The sequence below is a fragment of the Delphinapterus leucas genome, chromosome 3 (genome assembly GCF_059928025.1).
Source record: "Delphinapterus leucas isolate spDelLeu-1000000601 "Yukka" chromosome 3, BTC_Dleu_Yukka2, whole genome shotgun sequence".
In the NCBI taxonomy this organism is placed as follows: domain Eukaryota; kingdom Metazoa; phylum Chordata; class Mammalia; order Artiodactyla; family Monodontidae; genus Delphinapterus; species Delphinapterus leucas.
This window is the reverse complement of record NC_143131.1, coordinates 112071551-112090577: the sequence shown is the minus strand read 5'-3', so window position 1 is coordinate 112090577 and position 19027 is coordinate 112071551. Positions and strand designations below refer to the sequence as shown.

Here is a 19027-nt window from a genome sequence, read left to right as displayed (position 1 = left end):
TCCTTATGGTTTTTTGTATCTCTGCGGTATCAGTTGCTATGTCTCCTTTTTCATTTCTTATTTTGTTTATTTGGGTTCTCTCACTTTTCTTCTTGGTGAGCCTGGCCAGAGGTTTGTCAATCTTGTTTATCTTTTCAAAGAACCAGCTCTTGGTTTTATTGATTTTTTTTTGCTTGTTTTTTAATCTCTACTTTATTTATTTCCTCTCTGACCTTTATTATCTCCTTCCTCTGCTGAATCCAGGTTTTATTTGTTCTTCTTTTTCTAATTCTTTTAGGTGGTGGGTTAGGTTGTTTATGTGAGATTTTTCTTGTTTCTTAAATAAGGCCTGTATCGCTATGAACTTCGCTCTAAGAACTGCTTCTGCTGGATCCCATATATTTTCTTTGGTTGTGTTTTCATTGTCATCTGCCTCAAGATATTTTTTAATTTCTTCTTTGATTTCATCGTTGACCCATTGGTTTTTTAGTAGCATGTTATTTATCTCCGTGTAATTGTTTTTTCTTGTTTCTTTTTCTGTGGATGATTTCCAGTTTCATGTTGTTGTGGTCAAAAATGATGCCTGAGATAATTTTTATACTCTTAAATTTGTTGAGGCTTGTTTGGTGCCATAGTATGTGGTCAATCCTAGAGAATGTTCCATGTGCACGTGAAAAGAATGTGTATTCTGCTTTTTTTGGATGTAATGTCCTGAAAAATATCAATAAGTCTAACTGTTCTATTGTTACATTTACGATCTCTGTTGCCTTATTGATTCTCTGTCTAGATCTGTCCATTGATATGAGTGGAGTGTTAAAGTCTCCAACTATTATTGTATTCCTGTCAATTTCTTCCTTTATGTCTGTTAGTATTTGTTTTATGTATTTGGTTGCTCCTGTATTAGGTGCATATATGTTGATGAGTGTAAAATCCTCTTCTTGTATTGATCCTTTTATCATTATATAGTGTCCTTCTTTATCTTTCTTTATGGCCTTTGTTTTAAAGTTATTTTGTCCGATATGAGTATTTCAACCCCTGCTTTCTTGTCATTTGTTTGTGTGAAATACCTTTTTCCATTCCCTCACTTTTAATCTATGTGTGTCCTTTACCCTAAAGTGGGTCTCTTGTAGGCAGCATATTATAAGCTGTTGTTTTTTTATACAATCTGCCACTCTGTGTGTTTTGATTGGACATTTAGTCCATTGACATTTAAGGTAATTACTGATAGATATGTATTTATTGCCATTTTAAACCTTGTTTTCCCGTTGATTTTATATTTCTTCTTTGTCCTTTTTGTTTTTCCTTTTGTGGTTTGATGATTTTCTTTTGTATTATAATTATACTCTCTTCTTTGGGTTTTTTGTGAATCTGCTGTATGTTTTTGATACGTGGTTACCCTGTTTTTCAAGTATGTTAACCCCTTCCTGTATCTACTTGCCTTAGACTGGTGGTCATATAGGCTCAAACACATTCTAGGTGGAAAAAAAAAAATCTACATTTTCTTGCTCCCCCACATTTTATGATTTTGATGGCCTCTTTTACATCTTCATGTTCATCCTTTTGCTGTTAATTGTGGTTATTTTCACTTTCACAGAAATTTTTTTGATTTTTTTTCTTAATCTGTGTACTGGCTTATTTAAGTGATTTACTTTCCAATTGTGATTTTCTCTTTCCTATAGATTCTTCTTTTCTATTTAGAGAAGACCTTTCAATATTTCCTTTAGGATAAGTTTAATATTGCTGTATTGTTTTAGTTTTTGCTTCTCTGAGAAATTCTTTATCTCTCCTTCTATTCTAAATGATAATCTTATTGGGTAGAGTATCCTAGGTTGCAGATTTTTCCCTTTCAGGACTTTGAATATTTTGCCACTCCCTTCTGGCCTGCAGCATATCAGCAGAGAAATCAGCTGATAGCTTTATGGGGATTCCCTTGTAATTAACTCTTTGTTTTTCTCTTGCTGCCTTTAGAATCCTCTCTTTATTTATATATATATATTTTTTTGCGGTACGCGGGCCTCTCACTGTTGTGGCCTCTCCCATTGCGGAGCACAGGTTCCAGACGTGCAGGCTCAGCGGCCATGACTCACGGACCCAGCCGCTCCGCGGCATGTGGGATTTTCCCAGACCGGGGCACAAACCCATGTCCCCTGCATCGGCAGGCAGACTCTCAACCACTGCACCACCAGGGAAGCCCTCTTTATCTTTAACTTTTGCTATTTTTTATTATAATATGTCTTGGTGTACGTCTGTTTGTGTATATATTATTTGGGATGCTCTGTGCTTCCTATACCTGCATATCCGTTTCCTTCTTTAGGTTTAGGAAGTTTTCAGCCATAATTTCTTCAAATACATTTTTTATACCCTTTTCTCTTTCTCCTCCTTCTCCTATTATGTGTAGATTGGCATGCTTTATATTATCCTATAGGTCTCACATTGCTTTCTTTTTTGTTTGGTTTTCTGTCTGCTGGCCTGATTGGGTGGTTTCTGTTATTCTGTCTTCCAGGTCATTTATTTGTTCTTCTGCATTATTCATTCTACTATTCATTGCCATTAGCTCAGCTTTCATCTCTGAAAATGAGTTTTCTAATTTTTCTTGATTCGTCTTTATAGTTTCTATTTCCTTTTTACAGTATTCTGCATTTCTGTCAATAGCCTTTCTTAATTCCTTTAATATTTTCATTATCTCCTTTTTGAAATCAGTGTCTGTTAGACTGAAGAAGTCTGTTTCATTATTTGTTCCTTCAGAGAAATTCTCTTGGCCTTTTAACTGGAAGTGGTTCCTCTGCTTCTTCATTTTACTTATATTTGTCTTACTCTGTGAGTTTAGGAGAAACGATTGTCTACTGTGGTCTTGGAGGACTATTTACATGAGAGGGTGCCCCTGTGTAGCTTGTGTGGGTTTAATATATTTGGTGCAAGGGCTGTTTTTAGTACAGGTGCCTGTCGCCTCTTAGGGAGTGCTGGTCATTATCCCCTTGATAGGGAGCGTACAGATGTGGCAGCTGGTTCCCAGTCCTGGGGCTCTCAACAGCAGTGGCAGCTCAGGCACGTCCCCAGAGCACATGATGGAAGTGGATGTAGCTCCTAACCACTCCTGGAGTCTGCGAGGGCAGTGGCAGAGGCTCATGACCACTCCTGGTGTTTGGATGAGCAGCAATGATGGTTCACAACTGCCCTTGGAGCCTGTGCAGGCAGTGTCTTGCCCTCTGCAAGTGTGCACAGAGGGAAAAGGGCTACAATCTGGGTCCCACCTCTCCCCTTGGGCACCCCCCAAACAATGGCAACAGGCCTCTAAGGCAGCCCAGATTTCCTCTGTGTACACCCTCAGTTGTGGTCACATAGGATTCCAGCCACCCCAGGCTGTTTGCACACAGCCAACCTCAATCCTCTCCCTGATTCTGATCTCTGAAGCCCGAGTTCCAGCCTCCAGCCCCTGTCTGCATGGGCGGTTGCATCTCTCAGGCTGCAGAGTGCAGGGCAGCGGCACTGACCATCTGTGTAGTTCTCCCTCTGCTCTGGCTGCCACAGACTGGCTGCTGCATTCTCCTCTGAAGCTCTGAAGCTCCCCTTCTGTCCCAGCCAATCTCCCTGCCAGATGAGGGGACTTCCCAGGGTGCAGGAACCTTTCCTCTTCCACAGCTCCCTCCCAGGGATGCAGGTCCCATCCCTATTCCTTTCTTGCTTTCTTTTTTTTTTTTTCTTTTCTCTTTTCCTACTGGTTACATGGAAATTATTTTGCCCTTTCAGCAGTCTGAGGTCTTCTGCTGGCGTTCAGTAGATATTCTGTGAGAATTGTTCCAAATGTACATGTATTTTTGATGTATTTGTGGGAGAAGTTGAGCTTCGTGTCCTACTACTCCACCATCTTGATCCTGAATGTCTCCGCTTGCATCTTGATAGGGCTCCCCTGATATTCTCTCCTGGCATCTTGTTCCTTCTACCTATAGAGCATATTATACTGTGTAACTTATTTACGCATTCTCTCCCATCCCACCCTTAGGTGCCCCTCCCTTGGGCACAGAGTCTGAACACTAATAATGAAAGCAGTAGTAATAGCTATGGGATAAGGGAATGAGATCCCTGGACAGATGTTCTGGGGAGTGGAACAGAAGTTAGATCTCCTCTTGTCAGAGGATTCTCAGGGGCTTCCTGACCTGAATGCCTTCCCCTCCCAACAGTCCCTTCCACATCGCATTACAATTTCTTCAGTGGAAGTAAATTAACTTATATTTCTTCCTCTTAGTAGGGGGGTGGGGTGCGGTGTCATGTATTAGGTAATCAGCACCAGGTGCTATAGAAACCCTAAAATCTCAGCGGCATAATGCAGTAAAGACTGACTTCTCACCCTCATCAGGTCTGATAGGGTCAGGCAGCTCTCCTCAAGCAGCAACTAGGAGACCACTTTGTTCTTTGTTCTCACAAAATGCTTCGCCATACAGTCTCCATGGAAGGAAATGAGAGCGTGGATGATAACTCCATTAGTTAGGGTTCTCCAGAGTACCAGAACCAGTAGGATGGATGGATGGATGGATGGATGGATGGATGGATGGATGGATGGAGAGTTATTTATTTTTAGGAATTGGCTCACATGATGATAGAGGCTGAGAAGTCCCAAGATCTGCAGTCAGTACGCAGGAGGCCTTGGAGAGCCAGTGGTGTTAAGTTCCAGTCTGAAAGCCAGCAACCTCAAGACCCAGGAAGAGATGTTGTCTTGGTTCAAGTCTGAAGAGAAGAAAAGACCTATGTCCCCTCTTGAACCAGTCAGGGAAAAGAAACTCTCTCTTACTCAGACTTTTTGTCTTATTCAGGTCTTCAGTTGACTGGATGAGGCCCGTGGACATTAGGGAGGGCAATCTGCTTTACTCAGTCTACTGATTCAAATGTTCATCTCATCCAGAAACAGTCTCATAGATACACCAGAATAATGTTTAACCAACTCTCTGTGCACCCCATGGCCCAGTCAAGTTGATACATAAAATTAACCATCGTAATGACTGCTTGTGTAGCCAGGCATGTTCAGATTCTTTTGGTCAGAACCAGTCATATCACTGCATCCTGGCTTCAAGAGGGGCTGAGAAATAGTCTTAATGAGTGCTCAGAGATTGGAAAATGAACCAGCATCTGCGAACACATAGCATGGCACCCTCGTGCTGGTTAGATAAAAGCTGTCTGCTCTTCACCAACAGCTTGTCCAGGAGATGCTAGATCCAGTCTTTGACACCTGTATGAATTTTTGCAAATTCCGAGTAACTAGTATACAATTACCTAAGACAATACATTCTTTTCCCTACAGTCACCAAAAGACAACTTTGGTTAAAATACTTTCCTTTTGCAAATATCTCGAGCAGAGGTGCTTCCATCCCCTTTGGGAGCCAACTTGGCAGGGTGTGGGAAATACATAGACTGGCTGGCCTGGCCGAGGCTCCCCCAGGCCACAAAGACCAGCTAGGGAGGCACCATGGAGGCCACACACCCTGCTAACCAGGAGGGCCTGGGCTTTGAACCTTGGCGCTGACCCCATGCTTCCAGTGATGCGTCTGCTGCCTGCCACACCCGTGGCACCCCAGGGCACCCTGAGACAGTGGTGTCATAGTCTCTGGGCGCTTAGCTCACCTCTAACCTCCCCTCATCTGCCCACAGTAGTCACAGTGTGGTTTAGTTTTCCCAAAGCCAAAAGGGTTCATTGGCCAGAGGAGGCAAAACAGAGCCCTAGAACTCAGAGGATGCCCAGCTGACCTGGCCCCGCCCAGGCCTCTCCTGCAAACAAAGAGAAGGCTACACCAGACCGGGGCTCTTTGGGAGCAGGACATGGGTCTACCTTCTGCATCCACCCCTGCAGGGCCCACCACTGGGCAAACAGGGAGCTCTACCAAAAGAGGGCAGTCAGGCTCTGCAGTAGCCAAGGGCTCTGCACCAGGGTCTGTGGACAGGCTCAGGGGCCTGCTCTCCCTCTGTATGACACTTGTCCCCTTGCTGAGCCAGGAGTTGCAGGTTAGCAGGCTCTGGGCCTGTTCTGCTTGGTAGCATATACCCACGTATCCTGGCAAGTGCTCAGTATATAACTGTTGAATGAACACTGCCCTAATCGCTCACTTGCTTAAAACTACTTATTAAGCCTTTTTGTGTGCTAGGAATTGTATTAGGTGCTGGGATACAAAAGAGATAAAAGACATATGATCTCTGTCGTCACGCAGCTTATAAGGGTGTCTGTTTACCTCAGAGAGTAGAACTTAATAACTGAACTGCAAAAATGGTTGAAGCAGCCCCAAACAACATAAGTCAACTGAGAAAGGAAATTACCCCCAGATCTGAAGGTAATTATTATTATTTTTTTTTTGCCACGCCACTCGGCTTCTGGGATCCTAGTTCCCCAACCAGGGATCAAACCCGGGCCCTTGGCAGTGAAAGCATGGAGTCCTAACCACTGGACCTCCAGGGAATTCCCTGGAGGTAATTAACTAGTGAGTTTATTACCATCCCCCAAATGAAGCAAGCAAGAGGGAATATGACAGTGGCACAAAAATTAAATCTGATTATGCATTAAAAAACAGGAAATTTTGGATGAGTGCAAGTCTGGCTGGTCCAGAGCCACCTGCCCAGGCCGGACACACCCCAGTGTTCAAAACATGCGTGTCAAGATGAAAGGCCCCAAGACCACCTGTTCCCAGCCTCCCACCCACACAGTCTCGGCAGATGTTTGAAGGGAGCCCAGAGAGGCAGGCTCTGGTGGAGGGGAACAGGGGAGGCACGAAGTACCCCCATCACCTCCTCATGGGGCGAGCTAAAGCAGCCCCACCCTGTAAATGACAAGGGAAGCCATCAGGCCCAGGGGATGTTAGATGTTGCCTGTCCCCTACTTGGTCAGGTGACCTTAGCCATGCACACTCTACCCTGGTTTCTGTTCCACTCACCAATTTCACAGTGTGGCCCTGGTCACAGGAACAAGACCAGATTAATAGAGTCTGTCACACAGGGCCACACCCCCTTTGGCAACTCCCAGGCCACCCGGGGAGGGGGTGTTCCCCGGGTCACGGGGGAAGCACATTACTGCGGGAGGAGAGCAGTGCGCAAAGAGGCCACCACTGCAGAGAGCTCTCTAAGCGCCTGGTCTGCGGTGTCTCTCCAGGTCTCCCTCATTTCCAGCCAGCCCCTGAACCCAGGTTTGCCCTGAGCCTAGCTCAGTCAACACAGGGATGTGGGGGCTGGTAGGCAGAGGTTTGAACAGAGTCTTTCCACCAAGAGCATCATTTGAAAACTGGCAAATGTCCAGGTTGGAATGTGTTCCATTAGTGCATTTCTAGCATAAGAAAACTAACGCCAACTTGACAGGAATTTAAGAAATTTAATTTCTATTGCTGTGAAGCACCAGAAGCCTGCTTGAGAGGGTGCTGATGGGTTTATGAGTGTCTCATTGAGTTCAAGTCAGTGTGAGAAATAGCGCCTGAGATTAAGGGAAAGCTGTAATAGGAACTAAAACCCAGTTCTCCCACAATTCAAGTTTTATGGCCTCCTGCTTCTAGGCAGGGTGCTTGTTCGCTTGCTCTTGGTGGGCCCATTAATCCCCCATGCTGCCTCCTCTCTCCAAGCTCCAAGGAGCAGGGAGAGCGCATGTGTGGGGAGGAGAGTGAGGGCTGTGTCTGGAAAACCAAGGGTGTTCCCACTGTGGTTTGAAGGGCCTAGAGAGCCAGGGAGGTGTCTCCCTGGACTGGACCTGAAGCCCACCTGCCGTGTGCCAGGCACTGTACTAGATACGGGAGGGCCAAACAGCGCTGCTGGGACCCCCCTGCCGACGTGCAGCCTGGTGAGTGTGATCTCGGGTGGCCTTGGCCTGCAGCGGCTCAAAGCAGGATATCAGTTCCCCGACTGAAGCCAGGCCACGGCAGCGAGAGCCCCAAATCCTAGCCACTAGACCACCAGGGCCAGTGGTTAGTGACAAGGTCAGCTTTGGAGAAAGGAATTTCAACAAAGAGATGGAAAGTAGTGAAACAAGTAAAGTGTTTATTAGGAGGAAAAAAGTATGTGTGGATAGACTCACACAGGTGGGCTCAGAGAAAGAGTTGCACCTTTGGGGTATTTAAATCACTTATATGGGGAAAGTTCTTCTGATTTCCTCTGGCCAATCATCTTGCTTTGCCTGGCTCTGAGTCCATATTTGGTCTGACTCAGGGCCCTCCCCTGTGTGCGTGTGCATCTCTTAGCCAAGATGGATTCCAGCGCAAGGGTTTCTGAGAAGTTGACAGAACATATTATGGTCTGGTGCCCCCTCCCTTCTCTCATCTCTGAGGAACCTTTCTGTGCATGTGTAGTTTGAGCAGTCTCCTTGACCTCAAGAATGAGAAATATGTAGTCTCTTTATTTTTCATCCAAGCAGGACTCAGCTCCTCCTTGCTCCTGCCATTATCTTTATCTTGGAGTATCTGTCCATAGGGGATAGATTCCAGCTGCTCAGGCTGGGGCCCATCTATTTCCTGCCTCAAGTGAAGCAGGAAGGTCTCTCTTGTGCTGAGCAACCCACGCTGACTTTGACAATCATGGCAATGCCACCTGAGCCTCTTCATCCCAGGAGGAATAAAGAAAAGCTGACTGATGTCAGAAGGCCTGGCCCATAGGGAGACAGATGTCCCAAGCTGTGAGGAACCCCCATTTCCCTTGCCCTCCTTGAATTGCCTACACACCAGGCAGCCTTCCAGTGCTGGTTCTTATAGTGAGGACATTGTCTCTTTGTGTCCACCTCTGCCTAGCAGTGCCAGACAAGCTCCCCACCCTGGCCCTCCCTTTCCGGGGACACCAGCCTCTTTCTACAGATTCACTGTCACCCCAGACCTGACAGGAGCCCCCAGCTCAGCCCTCTGTTACTGCCCCCACCATCCTCTGGGCACAAGGCATATCTTGTTGCTTGGTCCCCCAGAAACCTAGGGACACTTCCCACAGAGTGGCCCATGGGACCACAGATGGTCAACACCATGGGAGCAGCAGAGCCACAGCCAAGAGCTGGAAGGACCCCTTGTCGGCCCTTCCACAGGCTGCTCCCTGGAGGGCTGCAGTGTGGCTTCTCCACCTCCCTCTCCCGTGACACTGGGCCACACCAGAGCAGAGTCCAGGTGCAGACATATCTGAGTCCCCTGCTCTACAGACGTGCCTGGGCAGGGGTGGGGTTCAGCCCACAGTAGAAGTTCAGTCATTGTGTTCACTGAACACGTAAGAGGGCCATCTACGCACATCCCAGGCTGCCTGGCCCTCCTCCTGTCCCCATCGCCATGGGAGGCTCGAGAGGACTGTGGGGTCCCCTCAGCTCTGCCACACCACCATCACAAAGCCCTTCCAGATCACTCTCCAAAGAGGGGGCAGGTGGGGGGCAGACGGTGGTAACAAATCAGGTTTCCTCCTGATGACTCTCATTGTCTTCACAACATGGCTCCAGCCACCGCCCCATCATCATCTTGCAGCATGTAGAGGCTTCCAGACAGGGCTGTGAAGGAATGGAGGGGACCGAAGGGGCCCTCTCGGTGTCTCTGTGGGGGTCACAGGGTGTTGATCTGCGCAGCACACCCTTTCTGTCGTGACATCTGACCCCACCCCCAACCACCCAGCACCCGGCCCAGCGGTGACCACATGGCCCAGGCCTGTGGGTCGATCAGTACTGCGACTGCAAAGTACTCCATCCACCTGGCCTGGTTGATTGCTTCAGGGAAGAACGCAGGAGATGAGCCTGGGCAATTAGATTCCCCCCGTGCTTTTTGGCAGGGCTCTCAGGAAGGACTTGGGCCCTTTCTCCGGGATCCCGTGTACAGGAACAATGTGAGGGTGGGGCCACCCCTGGACATCTTGCAGCCACGCGAAGAGTGCCACTGTTGAGGGCCCTGGATACTTGCAGCCTCCTCCACCCGCTTACATTTCCCAATTACAGGCATTAAGATCATCCCCGTTCTTGTTTTTTCTTTTTTTTTTTTTCCCTAGGCTAGTTGAGCATTTCTGAGAATTTCTGTTACTTAAGGCTGAAAAGATCATGATAAGTTCACCAGGATGATTTCTTTCAATCTTCACCCAATGTCTGTCCAAGTGTCTCCTTATGTGAAGACTTCAGAGTCCCAGAAACATCCCATGAGGTCATCCTGGAGTTGGGGACCGAGAGTGTGAGAGTCTCAGAATAGACAAGTAGAAGGTGCCAAGTAGGCACAAGCTTAGACCCCAAACCACAATGGGATGGGGACCAGTGGGTACCATGTTGAGTCACCTGGGAGGAGAATGTGGGGCAAGGTCAGGGACTGTTCTCAATTCACGGTGAATCTGTGGGTGATGGGGAGCCACTAGTAGCTTTTGAGCAGGGCTGTGATATATCTTGTACTCCAAGTGGTGACCAGGACACTCATGGGCAGAAGGGGCAAACTGGAGGGGTGACCATACAGGAGGCCGTTGAGGACCTGGATGGAGAGGGATGGGAGGGTTCAGGGGATATCAGGAGGGAAGTCCCTGTGGGCTTGGCAACTGTTCACGCTGCCACTTGAGGCGTCACTTGTACCATCACGGCAAGTGGGCAAGGAACAGAGGCAGGTGGTGTTGAGGGAAGCAGCAGCCGGGCAGCTCCCGGCAGGACCGGGGAGAGTGAGCAGGGACGTCTGCTCAGAACCGTGCACTCCGAATCCTAGAGCCTGAAAGCCAGCCGGGCCCCCAGAGCCCTCCTAGCCCAATCCCTCATTATATGGATGTCTAAACTGAGGCCCAGGGACAGGAAGGACCTGCCCGAGGCCACTCGGGTGTCACCAGCAGAGCCAGGCCTGGAGGCCAGGGTGTCCAGAGCCATAGCCAGGCATCTGCCCAGTTCGCTCGAGCCCCAGGCCGTGATGCTGCCTCATCTTTCCCTCACTGGGAAATCACCCTGGGAGATGGGGCCTGCCGGGGAAGACGTGTTGAACAGTAAATAACCAAGAGTGAGGAGCAGTTCATTTGCCATAAATATCTCCAGAATTTTAAAAGGATCTGGGGAATATTGACATGGACGAAATCTAATAAAACATTCATTTAATTAAACTTTAAATGACCCAAATATTTGCTGTTTGGTTAATATTTGTGTAGCTGACAGGAGCAGAATTATGATGGTTTTGTCAGTACTCATGCATTCTAATTTTGCATGCGTCTTTCCCGTGAAAATCACACATCTTCAGACATACAGATGTTCGAGGGTGCACTCAGGAAAGATGCGGGAACCAGATCCCAGCGGCGGATGGCGAGCCACACAGGCTTCCCACTCGGGCTTGTTTGTTTGTTTGTTTGGTTTTAGCCCCGTGCTATAGGCTCCTCCAGCCATTTTTCTACAACTGTTTAAAATGGAAGACTTTGGGGCCACATGGAGGAAGGGGCTCCTACACTGCACGTAATCTTCCATTCCCATGCTCCTAGACTGGTAATCAAGGCCCCTGGGACCCCACTGACCACACTGCCTCCCCTCCCCACATGCACCCACATTCTCCCTTTCCATCTCCCCATTCCCACCGCACCCCAATCTTTTAAGGCAGTGGCTCTCAGGCCTCAGGTACCACAGAAGCCCCTGGATGATTGTTAAAACCTGATGCCCATCCTGCCACCAGACAGTACCAGCCTGGGCTTGAGGGACAGGAGTCTGCGTTTTGATCAGTTGCCCCAGAGATGAGATGCAGGTGGCGGGAGGAACCATACCTGGAGAAGCAGAGTTCTGGAGCCCAGGGGAGGTCCTGCTTCCTCTGAGGGCCCCTCCCTGACTTCCCAGTTGGCCTTTTACTTTTACTCTCACTGGTGCTCATACATGCAAAGAAAACATAGGTTCCTTTTGTAACATAACTGATTGCTTCACACACCCCACCCACCAGCCACTGGGAGAAAAATGTCCCTAAATGTTCAGTCCATTGTAAAGCTTAGTCCGAGCTGATCATTTTAACAGTCCACGTAAGTAATGCCCTGGCTAATAAAAATGCTTTGTGTCTCCAATTCCCAGCCCCCCAAGCTGGTTTCTGAGTGTAGAGGGAAGCGTGCGGCTGTCCACTGCCACCTCTGGTCCCCACCGCGAGGACCCCTGGTCGTGCTGTCCACGGGCACCCGCAGCAGAGGTCAGCCCTGCTGTGCTTTTGGTCTGGACACTCTCAGCCTAGTGGAGTCCAGCGTCCCCACTGGCACGATGTGCCCTTGAGGTCTGGAGGCCGTTCCGTCAGGCCCAGGTCTGAGAGTCCGATGCAGTCCTCAGGTACAGGGGCCCAGAGCACACCCTGACCCAGGCAGGAACCTCTGGGTCCCTCCATGCCACGAGGGACCGAGGGGGCTCTGGCAGACGAGCGCAGGCCCTGGTTCTCTGCCACATCTTTGTGGTCGCCTGAGGTGGTGGGGTGCAGGCCGCTTGAGGGAGGGTTCAGCTTCCTCCTAGAGCCCCCCGTGGTTCCCCTCACCCGCACACCAACAGGCATGCTCTCTGCCCTTCCCGCTGTCTCCCGCCTTCTTCCCACACGCCTGGGACGAGGGGGGCCTTCCACACCCCCTCCCACTTCCACAGAGCACGGAGCCTTGTGGCTCTTCTGAGGAGGAAGAGTTGTCTCCTCTGCACTTGGGCACAGTGGGAAATAAACCATTATAGCAAGTTCTTCTCTCCCTCTCTCTACCCCTCTGAATCTCCAAAGCCTGGCTCTTGCTACAGAGGGTTAGCGGCTTCTCTGCTGGAGCAATAAGCCTCATGACTCAGAGGTGGGAGGGCAGCAAGCAGAACATGATTTAAGAGGGAACTTGAAATGCATCACTTTAATGTTTGTAAAATATTACGCCGGTTGCGTCTGCATCAGCCGCTCAGTGCTTACCTTTCCTCCTGTGGCTCCTTCAGCGGGAGTCACATTTTTCCTCTGTGTGATTGCCCCTCTCCACTGGCCTGTTGGCTCTTTTTTCCTTCTTTATTTCCGTTTTCTCCATTTTTCATCCATCCGTCCATCCAACAAGCACCGATTAAGCACCTAGTGTACATCTTGTTCCTCTTCATTCCCAGGGCCAGGCCACTGAATGTTTGCAGAGGAGAAAGGGCTTTGGGGCTCAGGATCAGACCTTAGTGCACCTGCTTTCACTGCACCTGCTTTGCGGTGCGTGGCACCTACAGCTGTTTTTGCTCCCCTTCCCCTCCTCCTTTCCCACACACACTGGCGAGAGGGTGTGAGCACAGGTGTGCTGCCTGGTCACAGCTCAAAAGTGTCCCGCTGAGTCACAGAGCTCAGGTCCCAACTCTGTGCCTTTCTCCACACCTGTCAGGCCCCCAGGTCCCAGCGTCTTTGCTGGCATCCCAGAGTAGCACAGGCCCCCAGAGCCAGCCCCCTCCCGCCACTCATGCTGCCTCTGGCTGCCTCCCCAAGCTCCCCCAAGTAGATTTGGGGGCAGAACAGTGGAGGGGTAGTCCAGTCAGTGAGCTAGTGACACCCCCTCCAAGCCTCATCCCACTTTGGCATTTGAATACCCTGAGTTTGATTTTTTTCTTTAATCCTGAGAATTTCAAAAGGCCTGTGATTGCAGGGAGATATTTTAGACCCTTCCTCTTTGTCTGATGGATGATCAGTCTTAATGCCAGTTATCAAGTATAAAATGGCAAGGATTAATCATTTGTACAGCCTAAAGTACACTTCAAAAAATTAAAGGCTACAGTGCACGGTGGCTGAGCAGAAATCCAAATCCAAGTTCAGAGAATCCTTAGACAGAAACAAACCTTCAAAGGTCAGCCAGTTCATTCCCCAGACTTCAGACAGTGCAACCTTTAATTTGCCCCCAGGTAGATGAGAAACCTGTCGGCCCAGCCAGCAGACCTTGACAGCACTTGGCAAGGCCCCGACTCCAGGGGGCCTGGAGAGCACAGGGCAGGGCCAGCACACCTGGTTCCCTGGTTTCAGAGGGGCAGCCCACACTCTTAGCTTGACTCACAGATCCACAGCCCAGATGCTTCCCCTACGCTAGCTGTGGTTCCTGACCTGATTTGCCTCAAACAGCCCTTTGAGCATTTAACATAAGTTGTGGCCCCTCTCCCAGGAGGTGTGTCCATCTGTACATTTAGTCAGCACATTGTGGACAATGTTCCTGCTCCAGGAATTTGCCCGAGGCCCCTGACCTGCAGTAGATCCCTGGGGCTGTATCCCTTCAGGTATAGACTCCATTTCCTGGGCCTACAGCTGACGGCTTCTCCTTTCCCTGCAGAGGTGGTACAGCTCAGCCTCGCCCCTGAGGAGAGGGTCAGTGTGGCCACAGTGACCGTGGGCCTGAGCACAGTGCTGACCTGCGCTGTCCGCGGAGACCTGCGGCCGCCCATCGTCTGGAAGCGCAACGGGCTGGCCCTGAACTTCCTGGATTTGGAAGACATCAATGTAAGTCACCTGGCTCTGACTCTGAGCTCAGACGCACCTCCCAGGGAAGCCAACTGGGCCAGATGCCGAGATGCCATGTGGTAGCTGCAGGGCCAGAGGGCTTTCTTTTCACATCCCATGTTGGTGCCATTCAGCCTGTTGTCTGGTGTCTGGAGGTATCAGTCCCACCTCGTGCAGAGAATAGGATGGATGGTGGCTGCAAGCTGCTAGCCAACCCCAGAATAAGGTGAACAGGGGAGGCGCGGTGGGCAGGGCAGGAGGTTCCTGGGCAGGGGAGAGCATCTGGCTGGGTGCCCCCCAGGAGAGACTCTGGACCCTGAAGCTGGGGAGGATACAGACAGCTGGACGCCAAGGAGGGGGTATTTCCTGTGGAGGGCAGAGCCTCTGGGCTGGGTTGGCTGGAGGGCAGGGGCAGCAGGGTGGTGAAAGGAAACAAGATCAGGCCAGAGGGGCCTGCCCAGGAGCCTTGTTTGCTGGGAGAGTGAGTATGGATGTGATGAGTTGAGCAGAAGAAGAGAGCTCCAGAGCTCTCACAGCCTAACAGGAGCAATGGGGGCCTCCTGGGTTCTGAGGGCGCAGGCACCCCGCACTGGGGTCCCAGCATCACCCCACTCTGCCTTTATGACTGGACAATTTCTTAAACTGATCCTCAGTGAGTTAATCTATTAGAAGAGCAACATTATCGGTGCCTCCCTTCTACTGGCCTTGAGGAATAAAGGGATTGAGTCAAGAATACGCACTGGCCCTGGTTTGGCACAGGATAAGGTGGCTTCCTGAGAGTTCATGTGAGAAGATGGAGTGATGTCACCCACACAGGGCGCTGCCAGGATGGCTGACAGGTCTTGAGCTACTGTGACAGGAATACAAGTTTCAGGCAGAAAAGGGGCAGCCCTGGTCTCCTTGGCTCAGGACAGGCCAACCCAGAATGGGCTGCTTGGCCCCAAGAAGGAAGACCTGTGGGATGGGTGGTCAGTTCTTGTAGCCGCTGTGAGGTGATGAGGGAGGTGCTGGGGCAGAGGGAGCTGGCCTGGGCTGTGTGACCCATGAGATGGACTAGCACAAAGGGCAAGGGACCAAAAAGAGACCAATTGGTTTGCTTAGATGCAACACCATTCCAGCCATCAGCCCTGCCCCGCAATGGAGTGAGCATCACAGGAGGCAGTGAGCTCCCCATCCCTAGAGGCATACAAGCTCAAGCAGGATCATGGTAAACAATGCTGCTAGCCACAAGAGGGCAGCTAAACCCCATGACCTTGAAGATCCCTTCCAATTCTGAGACTGCTTTGTGGGGAGAGAGGTCCAGCGTTTAATCCTGCAGGAACCACAAAGTTGGAATTCTGCTACTCCCAAGGCCCCTCTGGATGTGCCCTGGAGAACATGGGGGAAGCAGATGGGAAGAGGGGGTCACTCTAGAGTCCCACCCTGGGCAGAGCTGGGCAGAAGTGCCCTTCCCCCACCTTTGTCACACCAGGCAGGATGGTTTCCTTGCAATTTCCCCACTATAGTGAGCATAGCCTATATCCCACCCATCTCTGAATGTCAGTACCAGCACAAGCCTAGTGGCTGCTTGATGGTCAGATGCTGGGTGGGCAGAGTTCTTCATCTTCTGAGCCTGAGGTGCCCAGGGCTTCTCTGCGATCTTAGCAAGGGAAGGCACTGTCCTGTTTGTAAAGACTAGGGTGTATGTGTATGTGTGCATGTGCACGTGTGTGCGCTGGGGTGCACATTTGTGTGTGCATCTCTTTCAAGGTGGGTTGCGAGCTTTTAACCATGTTTGGCCAGTAGTGATTAATTCAGAACTAGGTCAGGTCCTCCTGTGTCTGTCTGAACATCCATGTGCATTGCTTGATGCTCTATTTAAAGACATTAGAAATAAAGGCAGAGGCAGAACTCCTCTTAATGCACTTGCCAGCGGTTAATTAAATTACTCTGAGTGTCTTTCCCCTCCCTCGAACATGCCTCCAGCACCAGCTCAATTGAATTTCTACTTTTCACAGTGAGGTTAGCAATTTGGGTAATTGTGGGTGCAACTGGAGATTAATGGCCTCTTGTTACCTCCCAGGAAACGCTGCTCTGGGTAAGTCAGCAGCCCACAAGCAGGCAGGGGCCTGTGCTTCTCAGAAACCCCAGCGTGAGGTGCAGGGCAGCGCCAGCCCCGCAGGGGTCCTTGCCCGATGCATGCAAGCACACACACACACACACACAACACAACACAACACAACACTCACACAACACGCTCACATACACACGCACGCACGCACACGCACGCACCTGCCTTTAAGAGGGGAGGGACGCAGCACAGCCTACTCATGAAGGGCCAGGCTCTGGGGTCAGAAGGACCTGGGTTTAAGCCTCAGTTCTGCCACTTACTAGTTGAGTGACCTTGGAAATGGCACTTGACTTCTCTAGGCCTCAGTTTCCTCCTCTGTGGAAAAGGGATAAATAATAGGTCCTGCCTCATAGGGTTATAATGAGGATTAAGGGACACATGAAATTCTTAGCATATAATGTTCCATGCTATTATCACTCTCATTTTCACAATATTACTAATTATTATTATTATTATTACTGCTCCCACCAGACAACACTCTCAACCCCTTGCAGCCTGAGTCCCCAAACAGCAGCCAGTGCAGTCTGGTGAGGCTCCCCGTCAGGCAGATGTGACCCTGGGGTGCCCCTGCTGCCTGTAGTCGCCTTGATTCAGGTCAGCCTTGATTCATCCAGAGGGAGACACTGCCAAGCCACCTCCGACAGGTCCAGGGCCGCCACCTTCTCTGAGCCTGCGGGGAAACGGGGATGAGGCTGTCCTCCTCGCCTGGGCATTTTCAGACTGAGCGTGTCCTAGGACAGTGAGGAGAGCAGCCCCAGGAGGACATCAGGCTGGAGATGGGTAGAGCTGGGTCATCAGGATTCTCAGGGCATTTCTGAAGCAAGATTGGTCAGGGGAGAAAAGCCCGGGGGGGCGCTACCCTGGTCGAGCAAAGATCGGGGATCGAGGGGTTCGTAGAGCCCCCCAGCCTGTGGCATCTCAGCGCCCTCCCCCAGCTGCCACAGTCAGAGATGAAACACGATCACAGGCCTTGTAATGATCAACTGGCTCCGAAACGCTGCACAAACAGGGGAAGCTGATCAGCTTACAAAACCCAAGGCGGGCAGATTAGAGAGCACCGAGAGGTGTGGGCCTCCTTTCTTTGTCGTTTGTATGAGACATCTTGATTGGCAACAAAATAGGAATCACTTTTTCACTACTCTCTTAATGAGAGGCTTTCATGAGCAACAAAATATGAATTTGTCTTGTCTTATCTGTTAAGAATTCTGTTAATGAATTCAGTCACAGAGCTATTACAGAATGCCATGCTAATGACACATGTAATTAAACTTTTCTGACTTGCAAACATCAAGGATGCCTCAAGCATCAGAATAATATTTGATCAGAAAGTAAATGTACCCTTGTAGCCCGGAGCCAAGCAAGAAGGAGCCACTTGGATTCCCCAGTGAGCAGTGTCGCTGTCAGGAGTCACCAATGTGTACACGGCCATCCAGATGGCCTACTTGGGGAGCCATCCTCTGGATTCACATAATAAGTGCCTGCGAGTGGCAAGCCCTGTGGCAGAGCGTAGAGCAAAGACATTCTCCCCGGCCCCGAGGGGGCAAGGTAGCACAGACCTGTTGTGCCCCGCCCCTGGGATGCCTGAGCCCCCCTCTGCAGGATGCCTCAGCCTCACTGCAGCACAGGCCATGAGGGGCCCTGCCTCAGCCCCACCCGGGAAAACAAACCCCCCAAGCAGAGGGCAGCACTAGGTACCAGGAGTGCAAAGGCCCCCGAGACAGGTGCTCCCCAGGAGGGGCGGGAATTCTGCCTCACCTCCCGGCAGCGGGTCTCTGGAGTATGATACCTCCTTCTGTTTGGGTGATAAGAAATCAATAGTTTCTGCTCATGCACGTTCCCCAGAGCTCACAAAGGGCGGCCTGTAATTTGTTTACTTCCTGGCCAGCTGCTGGGCTCTTTACAGAAGCAGTGATGGGTCTGGCGGCTTCAGACCTGGCCCTGTGGCCCCCATCTCAGCCCTCAAGGGCCCACGGCCACTGCTCCAGCTCAGAAGCTGAGGGCAGGGGACAGGCACAGCAGCTCCCTGAGCACCACCTGCCCTGATCTTGGGCCAGGCTGCCGGCCAGGAGAGCACCTATGCCGTCATGCCTGGGCGAGCCCGCAACCCGCAGGCCATGCACTGTGTGCCTGTGGTCAGCATGCCCAGCCTAGGGCCCTGCTCTGCTCAGACAGCCCTGTGCCACGTGGGGGAGGGCAGCCCGTCACTCTGGAGGGCCACAACCAGAGTCCTTGGGGGAAGTTTACCCTCAGGAAGGACTCTGCCTTAGGAGGCAGGGAGATGCCTCTCACCACCGGTACCCAAGCGGAAAGGGGACCAGCCAGGTGCCCCCCGAGGGCTCTCTGGGGTTATACAGTGCTGTGATAAGGAAATTGTGTGGGAAGCAGGGACGTGTGGGGTATGAGAGGCCTGCACAGGAGCCAGGAACCTTGCTTTTTCACCTGGACCTCAGAGCCTCCATCTCTCCTGTCTCCCAAGGCCTGTCCCCTGAGACAGGCATCGGGGCTGGGGTGGGGGCCCATCTCTGAGGCAGATCCATACACTTCTCGCCCTACCCTGGGCTCCAAACTAGGTGTCCTTGAGGTGAGG

At 50.7% G+C, this 19027-nt stretch overlaps 1 protein-coding gene across 5 annotated transcripts in view; it reads left to right on the top strand.

The window, feature by feature from the left end:
* FSTL4 (follistatin like 4) overlaps positions 1–19027 on the top strand; it is a 446761-nt gene that overhangs the window by 363190 nt on the left and 64544 nt on the right. For all 5 annotated transcript variants that reach the window (XM_089909321.1, XM_089909323.1, XM_089909322.1 and 2 more), the window contains exon 7: positions 14164–14330. In XM_089909321.1, the coding sequence (XP_089765447.1) occupies positions 14164–14330 (167 nt within the window). The remainder of the gene's footprint in view (positions 1–14163; positions 14331–19027) is intronic.